General features: G+C 35.5%; 2 protein-coding genes across 6 annotated transcripts; one reads left to right on the forward strand and one right to left on the reverse strand.

Moving 5' to 3' along the window:
- The first annotated feature begins 953 nt into the window (after positions 1-953).
- MLO4 (Seven transmembrane MLO family protein) lies at positions 954-8,697 on the forward strand. 2 transcript variants are annotated; one of them, XM_089046384.1, is made up of 17 exons: positions 954-1,073; positions 1,563-1,710; positions 2,407-2,464; positions 2,696-2,744; positions 2,820-2,910; positions 2,989-3,105; positions 3,256-3,316; positions 4,722-4,813; positions 5,124-5,198; positions 5,454-5,539; positions 6,331-6,380; positions 6,490-6,530; positions 6,655-6,825; positions 6,934-6,969; positions 7,498-7,565; positions 7,725-7,785; positions 8,053-8,697. In XM_089046384.1, the coding sequence occupies exons 2-17, from the start codon at positions 1,585-1,587 to the stop codon at positions 8,479-8,481; spliced, it is 1,611 nt and encodes a 536-aa protein (XP_088902510.1). In that variant the 5' UTR covers positions 954-1,073; positions 1,563-1,584; the 3' UTR covers positions 8,482-8,697. The 2 variants fall into 2 exon arrangements, with proteins under 2 accessions (XP_088902510.1, XP_008218567.1); XM_008220345.2 differs by having other exon boundaries at positions 2,696-2,910.
- On the reverse strand, positions 7,912-16,102 carry LOC103318902 (tRNA(His) guanylyltransferase 1). 4 transcript variants are annotated; one of them, XM_089046386.1, is made up of 15 exons: positions 15,899-16,102; positions 14,378-14,492; positions 14,167-14,298; positions 14,041-14,085; positions 13,727-13,896; positions 13,519-13,604; positions 13,114-13,221; positions 12,551-12,807; positions 12,074-12,205; positions 11,967-12,002; positions 11,135-11,304; positions 10,873-10,958; positions 10,564-10,668; positions 8,857-9,472; positions 7,912-8,745 (listed from the first exon to the last, which is right to left on the reverse strand). In XM_089046386.1, the coding sequence occupies exons 2-14, from the start codon at positions 14,479-14,481 to the stop codon at positions 9,344-9,346; spliced, it is 1,560 nt and encodes a 519-aa protein (XP_088902512.1). In that variant the 5' UTR covers positions 14,482-14,492; positions 15,899-16,102; the 3' UTR covers positions 7,912-8,745; positions 8,857-9,343. The 4 variants fall into 4 exon arrangements, with proteins under 4 accessions (XP_088902512.1, XP_016647417.1, XP_088902511.1 ...); XM_016791931.2 differs by having other exon boundaries at positions 11,958-12,002; XM_089046385.1 differs by having other exon boundaries at positions 11,958-12,002; positions 15,921-16,060.
- Positions 16,103-17,020: the final 918 nt, after the last annotated feature.

Consider the following 17,020-nt stretch of genomic DNA (forward strand, 5'->3'; position numbering starts at 1 on the left):
AAATTTCATTAAGGGTGAAATTGTAATTTTAGGAGAAAAATTTGCTAAGTATATTTAGTATATTAGGGTCCCGATTTAATTGGAGATGTGCAGTTCAGTTCAGCCCACCAAACAGAGCCTAGGGATGTGAATAAAATTTCATATAAATTTGGGATTATGAGGAGGATTTTATCCTCAAAAGACCAATATTACTTATTGTTTGAATCAATAGCTTGCTTCGCAACTTCGTAATGTACAAGAATAAATTCTTCTTTCAATTTCATATAAATGCTTAGCAAGACCTTTTGTTGTTAACCAAGGGACTATGTTGTTAAAGTAAGCTTTGGAGTAGTTCAAGCCCACAATATTTGGGCCAACATAAAATTTTCTAAGTTCGGCTTGTTGGGCCTTGGTTCAGAGCCGTGCCTATTCCGACTTATGAAATTTATAAATAAATGCACGAGATTGGATTCTTTTCCGAAACTGTTATCATTATAATCAAAGTAATTTAATTGGACCGAATTATGATTTCATTTCTACCCGTTTTGTAAATAATAAAGGACCGTTGGATCTTTAAAATTCGCAAAGAGGGAGTTGTGGAGGGATGTGCTGCTTCTTCATGTGAGTAGGTTTTGAAGGGGACCTGCAGCACCATGCGACGCCATCACAGCCACACAGAGAAAGAGAAAGAGAGAGAGAGAGAGAGAGAGAGAGAGAGAGAGAGAGCGAGAGAGCAGCAATTCCAAAGCAATGGAAGGAGGGTTTGGTTAAAAAATCACACCTCTGACAAAAAACCAATCGATAAAAATAATAGAAATAAACTAAGCTCCTATGTTAAAAGAAGAAGATCCTACTATCATATTAAATTATTGAATTATTGAATTATTCAATTCAAACCCCCACATCCAACTTCACTTAACATTAATATATTACAGAACAACGTGGTCTAGCTTCATCTTACTATTTCCCACTTCCCCATTTCCTGGATCTTTCCTTTTTTCTTTACTTTTTTCCACTCGGGTTCCATTTTCTTGAGAAAGTTTCCAGCTTTCCAAGTAAGAAAGTTCAAAACTTTGAGAGTGTGACAGTTGATGGTTTCTTTTAGTTGATACGAAGAATGGAGGTGGTGATACAGCAACAAAGGTCAAAATATTTTTTCTTGGTGTCTAAAAATTCTCTTATGCTCTTCTTCTCTCCACTCAATAGACTCAGCCCATTCATCACGGATCAAGAAGGAGGTTGTTGGTTTTGGTTCTCTCAGTCAATTTTGAATTTTCTTTCTTCCTCAGTTTATGTAGTTGTTGAGTTTTTAATATATATGTGTGAGAGAGATATACTATTTTGGGGTGAGAAGACTGAAATAAAGTTAGGGTTGGGGTTTGGGGGAAAAAAGACAGGAAGGTTAGAGAAGCTGTGATAGTTTGGTTTATTCTTAACGGGTGGGTCGTGTCGGATATTCGCGAATTGTAACGGGTCGTGTTTGGGTCTAGTATTTGGTTAACTTAACGGGTCGTCGTGTTAACCGTTAGGGTTGACACGAACACGACCCGAAACCCGTTAATACGACCCGTTTGCCAGGTCTAGTTTCTTTTGTTGATACGAAGAATGGAGGTGGTGATACAGCAACAAAGGTCCTTGGCCGAGACACCAACTTATTCAGTGGCTTCGGTTGTTACGGTTATGGTGTTTGTGTGCCTTCTGGTTGAAAGGTCAATCTACAGATTTGGAAGGGTAAGCAGGTTGAGTTCTGATGTTGTTTCCTGTTTGTTTCCTGTTTGGTTCCTGCTTTTGCGTTTTAGCTTATATATTTGCTGATGTCTAGATTGTTCATCTAAGTTTGGAGATGTTTGAGAGGAAACAAAAAGTTATTTGTAGTGCTGCATTTGGTTGCTGAGAAAATGTCAGAACTGAATAGAAAAGATTCAAAGAACAGAAAAAGAATTTCTGTTTTCCAGCTATGGTTTTTATTTGTCAGGGGCCCATGTAGCTATCTGGCATAGTTTAATTTGGTTTGGAGAGGATTGAAAATAGTTATGCAATAAATGATGATGCTCTGTTTGGTTACAGAGAGTGTTTAAGACAAATGCTGATTTATAGATTCTTTAGCCAGCTAGCTACATTCTTGAGGAAGACGTCAGCTGTGTTCATGAACTCTATTTGGCCTATGAGAATTTCTGTAAAAATGAATTTTTTTTTTCTTAATTAAAACTGCATATCTACCTGCTTAGTCAGTTCACAACTTTCCTCTGGTTGGTTGCTAAGAGTAAAGGAAACAAAATAAATCAAATTCAATGTTACTGTTCTAATGGAACACAATTTGGCTTATTTTAGTGAGCTTATATCAAGTTCTGGAAGGCATTTATGAATTTTTGGATTTAAGATTTTTAATTTTCTTATATTTGTTTGTTTGTTTTTTATTGTGCGCAGTGGTTAAAGAAGACTAGGAGGAAAGCTCTATTTGCTTCTCTGGAGAAAATTAAGGAAGGTGAGTTGAGGGTGGGGTTTAACAATAGAAGTTCGTAAAATGTTGACGGAATCTGACTGCTGATATTGTTTCAGAGATGGGTTTCGGCTTTGAGTTTTGATTTGTTTGTTAGTCATATCTCTCTTTTAATTTTGGAGTGGTGGACTTCTAAGAGCCCTAGTTATGTGACAATGTGGGTTAATTTTGCTATATTTTTTCTGTTTTAAATTCACATTTTGGTCTTCCTGGCAGAGCTGATGCTGCTCGGGCTAATATCTTTGTTGTTGGCGCAATCAGCAAGGTGGATCTCTGAGATTTGTGTAAATTCTTCTCTTTTCACCAGTCAATTTTATATCTGTTCTGAGAGAGATTACAGCAACAAGGAGAATGCCATGCTAGAAAGTTCTTCTCCTAACAAGACTGAAATTCCAAGAGGATTAAATAACTTTTCTCATCAATGTGGTGAGGTAAACTGATGTCCAAGGTTGAATTTTGAAAAGATTTGTCGATGCATTTGCCTTACCAATTCTCATGGTTAACTGCAGGGCCATGAACCGTTTGTTTCATATGAGGGACTGGAGCAGCTGCATCGTTTCTTGTTTGTACTTGGGATCACCCATGTGTTGTATAGTTGTTTGGCTGTTGCCTTGGCTATGAGCAAGGTGTGGTCTTCATATACCTGATTGATTCTGATTGACCCAATCTTTATATCCCTGATTTTATATCTCTAGTTCCTGATATTTCAAACTAGTTCAAGTATTTCATTTCCTTGTGATGTTCACTGCCTTCTGAATTAGTGCACATGTTTACAGATTTACAGTTGGAGGAAATGGGAAAATCTAGATGGTCCAGTGGCTGATGCCAATTTGCAAGGTACACAATGGAAACTAAAAATAAAATACTGCCTCTTTGTTCTGCACTGACTTAGCAACTTCTGAATTTCAAAATAAAGTCTTGTTATGCTGGTAAAAATTTTCTCACTTGGTGATGGTATAATGTAATAGCCTAATTGATGTCAATCTCAAGGCCATATGACACCACTTTATATCCATTAATTCTGTTCCACGTAGTACATGATGTGTTTCTAATTGGAGGAATTGGTCACTGAAGGTAGATAACCTGATGCCTGCCAACCTGCAACATTTTCAGACTAAGCAAATCAATATTGCAAATGTCTCGTACTTGTTAAACCAAATAAATTACATTTGTGATGTAGTACAGCCCGTAGGTATTAGATGAAGCACTCAAACAATAGAACATAGAAGAATATAAGGGACCGAGGAGAAGAAATAGAGATTGAAAAGACGAGATAAATGACAGAAACAGTAGAACAAAGAAGAATATCAGAGATCGAGGAGAAGAAATATAGATCGAAGGGACGAAATCAGAGAGTTCTAGGAAAAGGTTTACTCAACATTCAAATCTGAATTTTAAAGAACTACATGGGGTTATTTATAGCAAACTAAAACCTAGACATAATAGGATAAAAATCTCTTGCTTAAACAGAAATCCTAACCCAAATAAAATAGGAAACTTAAAACTAGAAATCTGGACATCTGGAAAAGTAGAAATCCTATTAGAATTTGGAAAACTAGAGAATCTAGGAAACTAACAAATATATTAGGAAACTAATAAATTTAGGCCCTATGCGTCCTACATCAATTTGTCAATTAATTTAAACAATAAAGGCTATTCTTCATAAACAAACCGGGTTTGCTGTATTAAGCACTTAACTTCTGTTTGTAGAGGGCTATAGTACAACAGGCCTGGGTTTCTTTTTGTTAAGTCTAAACCGAAAAATGGTGATACAGGGTTAATTGGGCCAATACAAGTTATCATGAACAAAAGAAATGTACTCCTCAAGTTTGGATGAATTTTTTAGGTTGGAAACTAGAAATGCATTAGTGCCTTTAAGCAAAGACCCCTACTTGAGACTATTTCGTTGGGAGTTTGATATGGGAAATATCTTTTAGTTCATTGTCAGGGGGTTCTAATAACAAGCAAATTACGAAAACCGTTTTGGAAGATGATGTGCACTTGGCTGATGCAAGTTCATACAGACACTAGTATCTGCTTCTGTATTTGAGTCCTAGAAGATGAGTATTATTCAGAGATTTTATTTTATGCATTTTTTGTTTCTTTTCAACTGATAACAACTTCTAGTGCATTTTTTAAGCTTTCTTAATTATCCTATTTCTGCATGTCTTTGAAGTACTTATATCATCTATCATCTATCATCTTGCCTATATTAGCCTTCTCATCTTGGTTTTTCCTATAGCAAAGAAAAACAAAGTCATGACACGGCAATCCACCTTTATTTTTCATCACACATCTCATCCATGGAGCAGGAATCGGCTTCTGATTTGGATGGTAACTTTTCATCCTTTTCATAAAAGATTTGAATTAATTGCACCCCCTCCCTTCTAGTCACCATTTTAAAACTAATGCCTTACATAAATTGTGCTCTTATGACAGTCATTATCACAATTTTATTTTGAACAAGACAACTGTTACAACACCTTATCAGTCAAAACTTCTTACTGTAAACAATAGATGTATCAGATACCTTACTGCTTTTGATCTTAGTGTTTCCCTTATCTCCAATTTTTTGCTATATCTTTGACATGTTGAGTTTTCAAATGACTGTAAGTTAATGTTGATTTGTGTCCTGATACTGCAGCTCTGCTTTCTACGACAATTTAAGAGTTCCATACAGAGATCTGATTACTTGGCTCTGCGTTTGGGCTTCATCAGTGTGGGTATTTTATTATTGATGCCCTTAGTTGTACATGTTTCCTACTGGGCTTATTTTCATTTTGACTTTCTTTCTTTCATATTGCAATAGAAACCTCAAAATATTTGAACAAAGTGCTGCATAGTTGCAGATTTTGCAGTATTTTTAGATTTGTAACACCAGTGCATTTCTGTTGACTCTCTTGTTCACTGGAACATCATTTTCTCATTGCTTTATCATGTTATTATTGTACTGATTTGTGTTAATAATATGCAGAAGCACAAACTTCCACTTTCTTATAATTTTCATAAATATATGGTCCGGAGTATGGAAGATGAATTTCAGGGCATTCTGGGTATTAGGTAGGCACTTTTCTGGATTACATAATTTATATCTATGTAGCTTGATATAATAGTGTCTTATTTGATCTCTTGGGTTACCTTAATTCTATTATTGTTGTTTTATGTACTTGAGTTGTCATGCTTTGCCCATGCCCCTAGGAATTAATTAGAATGCTTTTAATTATGGTTGCAAATTAAGCCTTCTCCTTGAACGTCAATAATAAACCCTAAGTCCAAAAATTAACTGACTGGCCTTTTCTCTGTAGACCAAATTCAGATACTCTAAGATACTTGATCTATATTATGGTTCGGATAGTCATTACAACCTATATTTATACCCAAACTATAAGATATCTTCCTAGTGGTTACAATGAAACGGAAAACCCTTAAGTATCCTAATAAAGGCTAATAACAACATAACAGCTAAAACACTAATGTATTGTCATTGAAGACCCTTAACTATGGTAACTCCCGTAACCCCCTAACATTCTCCACATCAGAAAATGTAATACTTGACTGGAAGAGGGTTTTTTCAACACTTTAAGTATCCCATACCAGAAATATGTTCCAAAATTGCTTTGTTTATACATCACAAGTGCCACATTCTTTCGATACTGTTAAGATGCGTTGTCAAAAAAAAAAAAAATAATAAAAAAGGTTAAAACAGCTTACAGTAATCTAATATTGAACATTAATTTCTTCTATATTTCATCATCCTATAACTCTTAAACATATTTGATTTCTTAAGCATATCTTAATTATCTTATGGGGAAGAAGCAAGGTTGTATCTGAATTAACTTCTGATTTTGCAGCTGGCCACTTTGGGGATATGCCATAGTGTGCATTTTCGTAAATATTCATGGTAAATTCTTGTATGTTCAGATGCAAATAAATATACTGAACTTATATATATTTGGAGCCTTATTTCCTAACCTTTATTTTTATTTTTATTTTTTTTCCAATTTCTGCAGGTTTGAATATTTACTTTTGGCTTTCTTTCATCCCTGCCATTGTAAGTATACATACTTGTTATCATTGAATTAAACTAAAATACCCTTAAATCAATTTTCCTTCTTCTTTTTTTTTTTTTTTTTTTCATTCTGATGGAACATTTTCAATCTTCTTGCATTTCAAAGCTTGTCATGCTGGTTGGAACAAAGCTCCAGCATGTTGTCTCTTCCTTAGCACTTGAAATTGTGGAACAAACAGGGCCAGCTACTGGGACTCAAGTAAAGCCACGTGATGATTTGTTTTGGTTTGGGAAACCAGTGATACTACTGAGGTTGATACAGTTCATCATATTTCAGGTTATGAATATTTGCAATTTACATCTTATGTGTATATATTATTTATGAATATTTGCAATAAATCTTCATGAGAAAAATCCTCACTCATTTTCTTGTGCATCCCTGCAGAATGCATTTGAGATGGCAACCTTTCTCTGGTCCTTGGTAAGACATTAGTCGCATGAAACAATATATAAATTGGCTGGATGCAATTTCAGAGATTTTTCCTTACATTGTAAGCTTGTAATGGGATGGGAAATACTTTGTTGATTAACATGCTTTTGAAAGCAAGGAAAACTTTCAAGGAGAGTTTACAGAAAATAAAGAAGTAAAAGTCAGATAATATACATCACATATGGGCTTTTCTTAACTAAAACCTTTTTTTTTTAATCTCAATTCACCAGAAATATTACTTTAAGATAATTCATAGTACAAAAAAGAAAAAACATTATACATTTCTGTTTTATTTTTCCTGTCAAATATTAAATGGAAATTGGTAGGCGAAGTTGTTATACGGTGCATATAATTCACACTAATAGCAGAATTGACTGATTTCTGCATATAATTTTCGTATTCACACTAGTAGCAGAATTAACAGATCTGTTCTCCTTGCTTACAGTTATTGAAATTTTTTTTTAGTTGTGTGCTTGCTTTTTCATTCATGGGAATTGTATTGAGTTTTTCTCTTTGTAGTGGGGACTTAAGGAGAGATCATGCTTCATGAAAAACCACTTAATGATAGTTATCCGGTTGACCTCTGGGTAAGTTGCTTTCTCTGTTATGTACTTTATCAAACAACAAATTCCAGTCATGCCACTTCTGTTGCTAATACATATGAACAGTATCCTAATTATGCCAATCAGCCCTAGAGACTATGGATTTGTTGGATCAGTAATATGCATCTTAAAATATTTTTGCAGTGTTCTTGTTCAGTTCTGGTGTAGCTACAGCACAGTGCCTCTGAACGTAATTGTCACACAGGTTTGCTTAAAACTCTTCAACAATTCTGAAATATAAATCTTTTGGTTTATTGGAACAAGGCAGAAAGTAAATGTAGCATTCTGCAGAATGACCGATCACTATGCACAATGTACATGGACACACAAATTTCAGTAATTGTTTCCTTTGTCAAACAAACTAGGGGTTTCTCATTTATAGGAACATAGAGAAGTTAGAGAAGATTGAAATTTGTTCAAGTTGTACAAACGAGGTATTTTGATGTTCATTCTTTGTATTTGATGACAACAGATGGGATCACGGTGCAAGAAAGCTCTGGTTGCCGAGAGTGTCAGAGATTCACTCCATAGCTGGTGCAAGAGAGTAAAGGAGAGGTCTAGACGCGATTCTGTGCATTCGCATGCTACAAGGTCAGTTTGTTCACTTGATACGACAATTGATGAGAGAGATGAAATAACAGTTGCATCTGGCACTTTGTCTCGGAGCTCTTCCTTGGACTCACTCCATCAAGTAACTGTAGCGTCAGCGGAACAGCCTGAAGCTGTTCTTGAGCCGTCTGAACCACCTCAACATGAATACTCATTCCGAGTGGAAGAGTATTTATCTGAATCGGTAAGAATTAGTGCATCTCAACCTCCAACCATCAGTGATGAAGATGATGAAGGCAATGGAATGGAAGAAAAGGTGGATACTCTTTTAGAGTTGTTTCAGAAAACATGAGTTCTTGGCTTCTCAAGCAAGAATTCAAAGTATTGATCAACAACTTAGCCAGTTGAGGCTTCTTTTTTGGCATGGTTAAATAGAAGTTATCTCAGATAATTAGGTAGATTATAATGTATCCGAGTTCAATGTACCACTTAAAGTTCATGTTTGGAATAGTGGCTGAACACTGGATGTATATCCTGTTAAGCAATGCTCAAACTCATTTCCTTCCGCTATCAGTCTCCCTTGCAAGGCCTACCCTTCACTTTTAAACTCAGAAACCTGAGAGAGAGGATTTAAGAGAAAATTCATGTAAGGGTTTACAAGCTACAATGATTTCATACTACAAATGAGAGTACAAAAACATTAAGCAACTCATTTAATTAGAAATACCTTATCCTCAAATAAACTAAGCCAATACAAGCAACCACGGTGAAATATAGAGATCACACTTAACCAGTGAGCTCCTCTTCCCTGTGGGTTTCAAGTACAACATCAGATGAGGGATAAGCCGCACAACCAAGGACAAATCCACACTTCAATCTGGTCATCATCAAGGAAGCTCTAATCTTACTGGTCCACACTCCCTTCCACAACTTTGCAAGCACATGAAGAGCAAGAACCAGCCCTGCAAGAGCAGGGAAGGTCAAGACTGGGCTCCACAGAGACAGAGCTTGTCATGCTGGTTGGAACAAAGCTCCAGCATGTTGTCTCTACCTTAGCACTTGAAATTGTGGAACAAACAGGGCCAGCTACCGGGACTCAAGTAAAGCCACGTGATGATTTGTTTTGGTTTGGAAAACTGGTCTTCAATTTGGCATTGCTAAGGTCTTCAATTTCTCCATAACAAAGAACTCAGTGCTTCACAGCATCTATGGAGTTACCTATAAAGAATTGTTGGATGCGCAGCCCAAAAGCTTGGCTCAATTATATTACAATGTTCTACAATAACTCTTTTCAAAGAATTTCCACCAGGTTTTTCTTTCTCCTGCATCATTGTGATGTCTTCCTGCATGCAGAATAAATATAAAAGCTTAAGAATGAAACCTGCATATCAAGGGAAAATAAAGAACTAGCATGTAAAAAACCATTTGGATAGAAATTCCTTTGAAGTGTCTAAAGTGGATCTCAAATTTCATAGATGGTGTGTATGTATGTGTGTTTCTTAATGGCCAAAGGAAAAAATAGATCTCAGATTAATTGGGAGTGTTGTGTGCGTTATCCACTCAAGGCTCCACTAGACCTCCAGGCCATTCCTTTTGTAGCATCCTGGGTGGGTGTTTCACAGATGTGTACTAAACAGAAAAAGGGGAAACCAAGAGAATGAAAAAAACTGCAGAAGAGGATCCGCTAATGGCCAACCCCACGTTAGTCAGAATGCTGTGTGTATCTACTCATTAGGACTCCAAAAGAGGTCAACAAACGCATAAACAATCACTTATCCTTATTTTCTCACCACTTCTAATCTCATAAAATATAGAAACCTGTTGAAGTTGCCATAGAGAATAAAAGATCAATGAACTACACTTGTTCCGAGAAGTCAGTGGATATAAAGGGTATGCTCCAAAAGATTTCAGTCATGGAAACCTACTGAAAGAATGACCCGCAGATGAGTTTGGTTACTAATTCCATCTCTACTCAACCAAATCAACTTGGGAATATCCTAAGTCCCAACTGAAATATTAGTTACGAGTCATGATGAAGCAAGGACAGAATTATGCATATTCCACTAATCCACATTTTCCACATGAAAGTATAAGATGTATCTACTGACACTGGTACTCTGGTCAAAATACTAGCTTAAACTTGGGAAAAAAGGGTTGGTTGCCAAACTAGCATCAATGAGATCGGCTATTAAGCAAGTTGGCCATCTGGCCCATGTGATCTATAATTCAGCAGCCCAGTAAACATTATTTTCCTCAAAGGCCAATCCGAACTAATTAGTCCAAGCTTTCCACATATAAACTAACCGATGTATTCCTGTCATTTTGTTATTTGAGTGAAGTTAAAGATGAACAGGTGGTAGGAGTTGCCGACATCTTATAATAAAAAAATATTGCACTGTGAAATTTTCACATCCCATAGAGATAGAAAGACAACCTTGTCCCAGAAAATGGAGGAACCTTGGCGAAACATGGCTGGTAATTTGTGGTAGTCAATACCAAATTGCTTCAGCAATTTCTCTTTGTCTCCAGTCTGAGTACCCTGTCAATTTATTTATTTATTTTAATAAAGAGGGCTACCACAAGAATATGAAAATCATGCAAAAATAATATTCAAGGAACACTAAAAAAAATTGGAATGACATACCTACATACAAAAGAAAATTTTATTAAAATTGATAAAGGTGGAGGGTAGACTCCTAGAGAAGAAAGATTGTGTCCAAAATATACTGCACGGACCAAATACCTTTAGAAAATTCTGAGCTTCACTTTTGCTTTTTCCAGACTTAACAAGCTCCCAGAAACAAGTATTGTATTGATTGTTGATATGACCTGCAAACCCATTTGAAATTTGACGCCACTGAATTTACAACATTATCCACATGAAGTACATAGTTTTGAATGCAACCTTAAACAAACTGAAAAAATTATTGCTTCTAGCTTTTAGTAATGTCAAAGAGTTAAATCCCATTTTCTCTTTTTTGAAAATTTATAGCTGAAATACTCACAATCAACTTGTCTCCAGGCTAGATAGTCTCGAAGAATTTCAACTGACGGGTAGCACACAGCACGTCCATCAAAATAAGGAGGGTACTTTAACTCTTTTTGATGGAAGAAATCTTTCCATTTCGTTATGTATATGGAAGTGAATAATGACACAATGGCAGATACTATCTCACTGCAGAGGTGAAGTTGTTAGTAATTCTAATACCGGTCAAAAGGACCAATTTGATTTATGGGGAAAAAGTGCATCAAGTATAAACAATATGAAAGACCTAGCAGAGAAATATAGGAATTTGAGGCCCAAAAACTCATTTCTTCAAACAAAAGGTACTTCAAACAGTGTTATAAAAGAGCTTCATTGAGAAGCACCTTCCTGGGTTGAGAGCAAGCATGACAAAAAATAACCTTAGTTTTGTAATTCACTACAGAACAATTAGTTAATCTATGCACATAGAATAAGAATGCATTGTCAACGATTGTAACTATAAATCTAACATGATCTAAAATCTAACAATAATCTTATTGAATGAATAAATAAATAAAATCCAACAATCACCTAAAGTCTGAAATACAAAGTAATTCCTGACCAAGAAAATTCATTATTAATAGTTGACCTTCTCAATCAGCTTAATCTTCTGGTTGTTGTACCATTTATTGACTGCTCATCAAAAGTTGTTACATTATAAATTTCCTGGTTAAGTGAATTTTCTTAGGTGTTTGGTTGCTTGCATTTCGTCTCCAAAGACAAATTTAACTATATTCCATATAGGATATCCATTAACAGCATCTAAAATATAGAAACCATAAGAAAGATGATGGAAGAAAAACCTTGCTTGCCTTTGATAGAAATGAGAATCCTTCTTCAGAACAAAGCTGCAAAATAATAGGAACAATTAAACTAATGTTATAGATCACAACATTCTGATATAAAATCTATTTTATACCTGTATTCATCACTGACTCCATAGGAGAAAACTATGTCTGGAAACTCTTTTACAACAGCCACTGCACATGCATTCATAAGGTTGAGGGCTTGCTTATCATTCGGCTTCACAAATTCATGAACATCTGAAAACCTTCGAAAAGCCAAACAGCTAAACACTAAGTATCATTTCTAGAATTTTAGCATGATATCTAACAACAAAATTACATGCATCCACGTAGAAATTAAATAGTCCATGTTGTATACTGTTTGTAGTGTAACAATGACTTAGCACTTTAGTTGTACCCACTTAATGGTCCAACATGGAAAATTCTCAATAAGTGATCTAAACAGAAGAAGTAAATTTTATAACCCATTAAAATTTTAGGATTGGAACCATATGTAGGACACCTCCCCTTAATAATTAGCAACCCACGAGAAAAAATTTAGACCAACAACAACCACAATAAGCTATGTTGTCACGTGAGGAATAGTTTACCTGTGAAAATGGCAACCATCAATTCTAATAACAATCCAAGTTGAGGGCATCAGTATTTTTTTAAACTGGAAGGACCTAACATAATCTGGTTCAACTTTTCCAATGTCATTTGTAAAGCTACCGAGCTCCTTCAGAAGACCAGTGTGATTGTTCCAAAAACATTTTCCAGCTATATTCTTTGAATGGACTATGCTCGACTTTTTTCTAAGTCTCCTGACAGGAGAGCCATTTTCTCTGTGCTTTACAATGTCAATCACCTGAATAATGTACAATGAAGATTTCAGCATGAGAAGTCAGGATGCATCTATAATGTCACGTGAACTAGAACACATTAGTAAAGGCATCTATAACTCCTAATAAAACAGAAATGTTAAAATATGCATATGCAAGTGCAGGTTTATTTCTTTCAGCATTTTACATCATACAGATAAAATAAAGTATGCAAAAAGCTCCAGAATTCTACCTTTCCAATAGATTGAAATAAAAACTTCCTAGAAACAAAAATGGAAAGTTTGATTTCCAAGATCAGTACGATAGAGTTCACTACAGAATTGAAAGATAACCTCAGTTTTCAAAATGCAGGATCCTTGTCGGAACATCGGATTCAATTTCTGGTAGTTAATCTCAAAATTTCTGAAAAGAAGATCATTTTTTTCTTCCTTACTAGTGCCCTGCATATTACATAGATAATCATAGGTGAAAAATAGAATTATAAATATCAACATTCAACAACATTCTGTATTTGAAAATTAAAATTTATTTTTAATGGGTGAAAAACTAGACCATTTTCAATAATAGAAAAGAAAAGATTGAAGCACAAGTATCTCACAACATAACGTTAAAAAGGAAAGGACACAAACAATAAATATAGACGAACGCATGGTACAGTTTAACATAACCTCTTCCTCAAATAAGCATGCATCTAAAAAAAGTCAATTAATGCATAAAGTACAATTAAATCTTCTCACCCTTAGTAACTCCAATGCTTCACTTTCGGTCTTTCCACATTTAATTAGCTCCCATTGGCAAGTCTTATGTAGGTTATTTGTATGACCTGCAAACACAACATGTAAATAGAAAATTCACTTGAAAGTTTTTCTTGAATCAGAGACTTGTCATTTGAAAATGACTATATAGTAACTTCCAGACTCGAAACAGCATTATGAGACTACTTACAATTAGTTTGTCTCCATAGAAGATATGATTGAAGGACTTCTATTGAAGCACAGCTTATAACCTGTGCATGAAATGAAGGGGAGTATCTTAACTCCTTATGAGGAAAGAATTCTCTCCATTTCATCACATATACCGATGTGAAGAAAGATACAATAATGGACTCTACTTTGCTGCACATACAATTTGCATATAAATTATTTCATCAAAATTGAAATTGAATACAACCTGAGAATCACATGCAAATAAGCACAGTTACAACAATCTTAGATGCATCACAAACAAAGAAAGCTGAATTTAAGGTTCAGAATAAAAACCTGGCACGTCTCTGGTAGAACTTGGATGTCTTCTTGAAAACAAAGCTGTAGACAACACAATGAAGCTCTCATACAACTAATTTAATATAAATGGAACATAAACAGATTACATTGCAGTTGCAGTACCTGTACTCGTCACTGAATCCGTACAAAAACACAACATCAGGAAACTCCTCTGACACACAAATAGCGCATGAGTTCATCAAATTCAAAGCTACTTCGTCATTTGGCTTCTCAAATTCATGAACTTGAGAAAACCTGAAGGAAAATTAAAGGAGAAAATCATTGTCTTGTCGTCTCAGGCTCTCACAAGCAACGAGAGGGAAAGACTAAAAACCTCTTAAAACCACGGCCGTTGATTTGAACAACAATGAAATTGGGCAGAAAAACCTCATCTTCGAATTCATACAACTTGACATACTCGTATTTACTATTTGCCATCTCGACCAGCTCTGCTTATCAGAACAATTATCAAACAGTTGTTAAAAACAGAACTAATGATGACATTAGTCATGAAATTATCATACAACACTTCTTAAAAACAGAAAAAATGAGGAGCATTACAGCAAGCCAACATGTAATGAAAAAGAAAAATGTGAATTTCATATAATCTCCAAATGAATAAAGAGATAGTATCGCTAAGTTCAAATGCATGACAGTTTGTATGATTACCCAGAAGGCTATCATCAGTCTGTAGCACACTACAAGTTTGAGCAAACTGTGATTACACTACAAACTAAAACCACCAGAATATTACAAACAACACGAAAGGACACATAGCTAAAATTGAACCCTGCAGTATTCAATTACAAATTAGAGCTGTAAAACTAATCAAAGGATATGTAACAGAGCAATATAGGAAAACCAAGATTTAATCATCAATGCAATCCAACGCCCCACCCAAAAAATGAAGAAGCAGTAGCAGCAATTACTACCAAACATCCAAATCCAAGAGTGATACCCAGGATTCTATTTTATCATCAATCCAATCACCGTTCACGTTTTTTCTTTATTATTTGACCCGTATCCTGACATAAGAAGTCTAATTGGAGCAATACTAGAAATGGCAATCCATAAAAAAAAACTAGTGACTGGAGTGAAGTCGTAACAAGGTAGCTGTATTGGAAGGTGCGGCTGCATCTGTATCCCATCCAACCCATTCTGGAACTCTCTAACTCAAAAAACATTAAACCATTCTCACCCATAAGGATTTACCAAATTATTAATCACATTTAAAGTACCGGTATTGCTGGAGCTATCTATTACGTACACTTTAAGTGGTCTAATCCTACTTAGTCCAGTTGCTAAGTAAGCCCTTGTTTAGTTCAATGCAGGATTGGTGCCAAATAGCCCAATCCCTGTCCTAGTCCGGTCTAACAAACATTTCCTTAAAGTGTTGTCGCCTACATGATTCTTGACTACTAATTTCTCTGAAGAAAAAGTTGAGAATTAATTTTAGAAGAGGCCAGGAGAGGGGATGTGTGATAAGTCTGATTAGGTGAGGGCAGAGAGAGAGAGAGCAGCAAGCAGCAACACAGTGCAGGTAAGCATCAGATAAAAGCATCTAATGATGCAAATTGAATGCGTGGGATATATAAACCAAAATCGATTACACCACTGTAATTGACTATGAAAACTCAGGGCCACAAGATATCACTTTTTTTGTTTATAGTGAAGAGCTCTTGGTTGGCCTGCTCATACAAGTACCTAAAAGAAGAAGAAAAATATTGCCCAGATTCATAGAAGAGCAGGATTGTGAAAATACAAAAGCCAAAACTTCTAGTCATTGCCACATTGTTCAAACAAAAATAACACATATCTACCAACCAACAGCAGCCAGAAATCAAAAGAAGCATACCTCAAGCACAAGAGAAAAATACCAAGATCAACCCAACTGAAGAGGCAGAGCACTGCAACACCCAGAAGAAATTTATCAGCTTTCCAACTCTATTTTATCGTTGGGGGAATAGGATTGAGAAGAGAATTTGTTGGTGTTTGAATGTGGAAAGGGAGAGAGAAGCGAGAGAGCGAGAGAGGGGAGATAGAGCGGGAGAGAGAAGCAATGGACTTGTCCACGTTTTTGGTCGTTTGGTTTCCTCTTCTCAACCAAAAAACACTCCTAAGTTTTTTCTTACTTTTGGGCCAAAACCTAGAAAGAAATTAATTTGGAAATTGTACTAGTATTTTACTTTACTGTCATGAGTCGGAAAACTTAAAATAACACGGAATTAAGGAATTGGAATCGTATCAACTATTTTCTTTTTTTTAATTGACCTAATTCCTAATTTTGAGGATATCTGATTACAAATTAATTTCTTAATGTGACAAGTGAATTTGTGATATTAACTTAATGACAAAATAGGGTTACAACTAGTCAGCTATTTGGTAATTTAAAGCTTCCACCGGGACAAGGCATCAAGTAATCACATAATGAGTTCTATGTTAAGGGGTGAACAAAAAATTTTGGTGTTGCCTGAGATTTTCATGTTACGTGAATCATTGTGATATTTTTGTTTTTCTAGTATTTGGTGTTAATTTTACATATTTTTCCTTGTAATTAGTTTTCTTAACATTTCAATGACATGTTTTCTGACTAAATCATCTTTTTACCCAAACAGGCTGATAATCTTCGGCGGGGGACCTTACAGCAGATGTCATGCATCCCTAACATTCCTTTACTCTTGAAAACGGACAGTCTTGTTCTGGAAAAGTTAAATAAGGCATTTTGGTATGTATGCGAGCTCCGACTGCAGACTTCATCAAAGATAGTTTTTATTTATTACAATCAGAGCTGTGAGCTGAGCTCTGTTATAGATTCACTGCGGTATTTTACCAGAAGTGGCATGGAAGCTCCGACTGCCGGAGCTTGCTATATGCATGTTTTCGGCTGCAAGGCTGTCTTTGACCTAATGAACACAATCTTTGCTGCCAGCCAACTCCAACTGTTCCGTTGCTAAATTTATCAGATTGAGCTTACTTT

The sequence above is a fragment of the Prunus mume genome, linkage group LG2 (assembly GCF_029339155.1).
Source record: "Prunus mume cultivar Tortuosa linkage group LG2, ASM2933915v1, whole genome shotgun sequence".
Taxonomy (NCBI): domain Eukaryota; kingdom Viridiplantae; phylum Streptophyta; class Magnoliopsida; order Rosales; family Rosaceae; genus Prunus; species Prunus mume.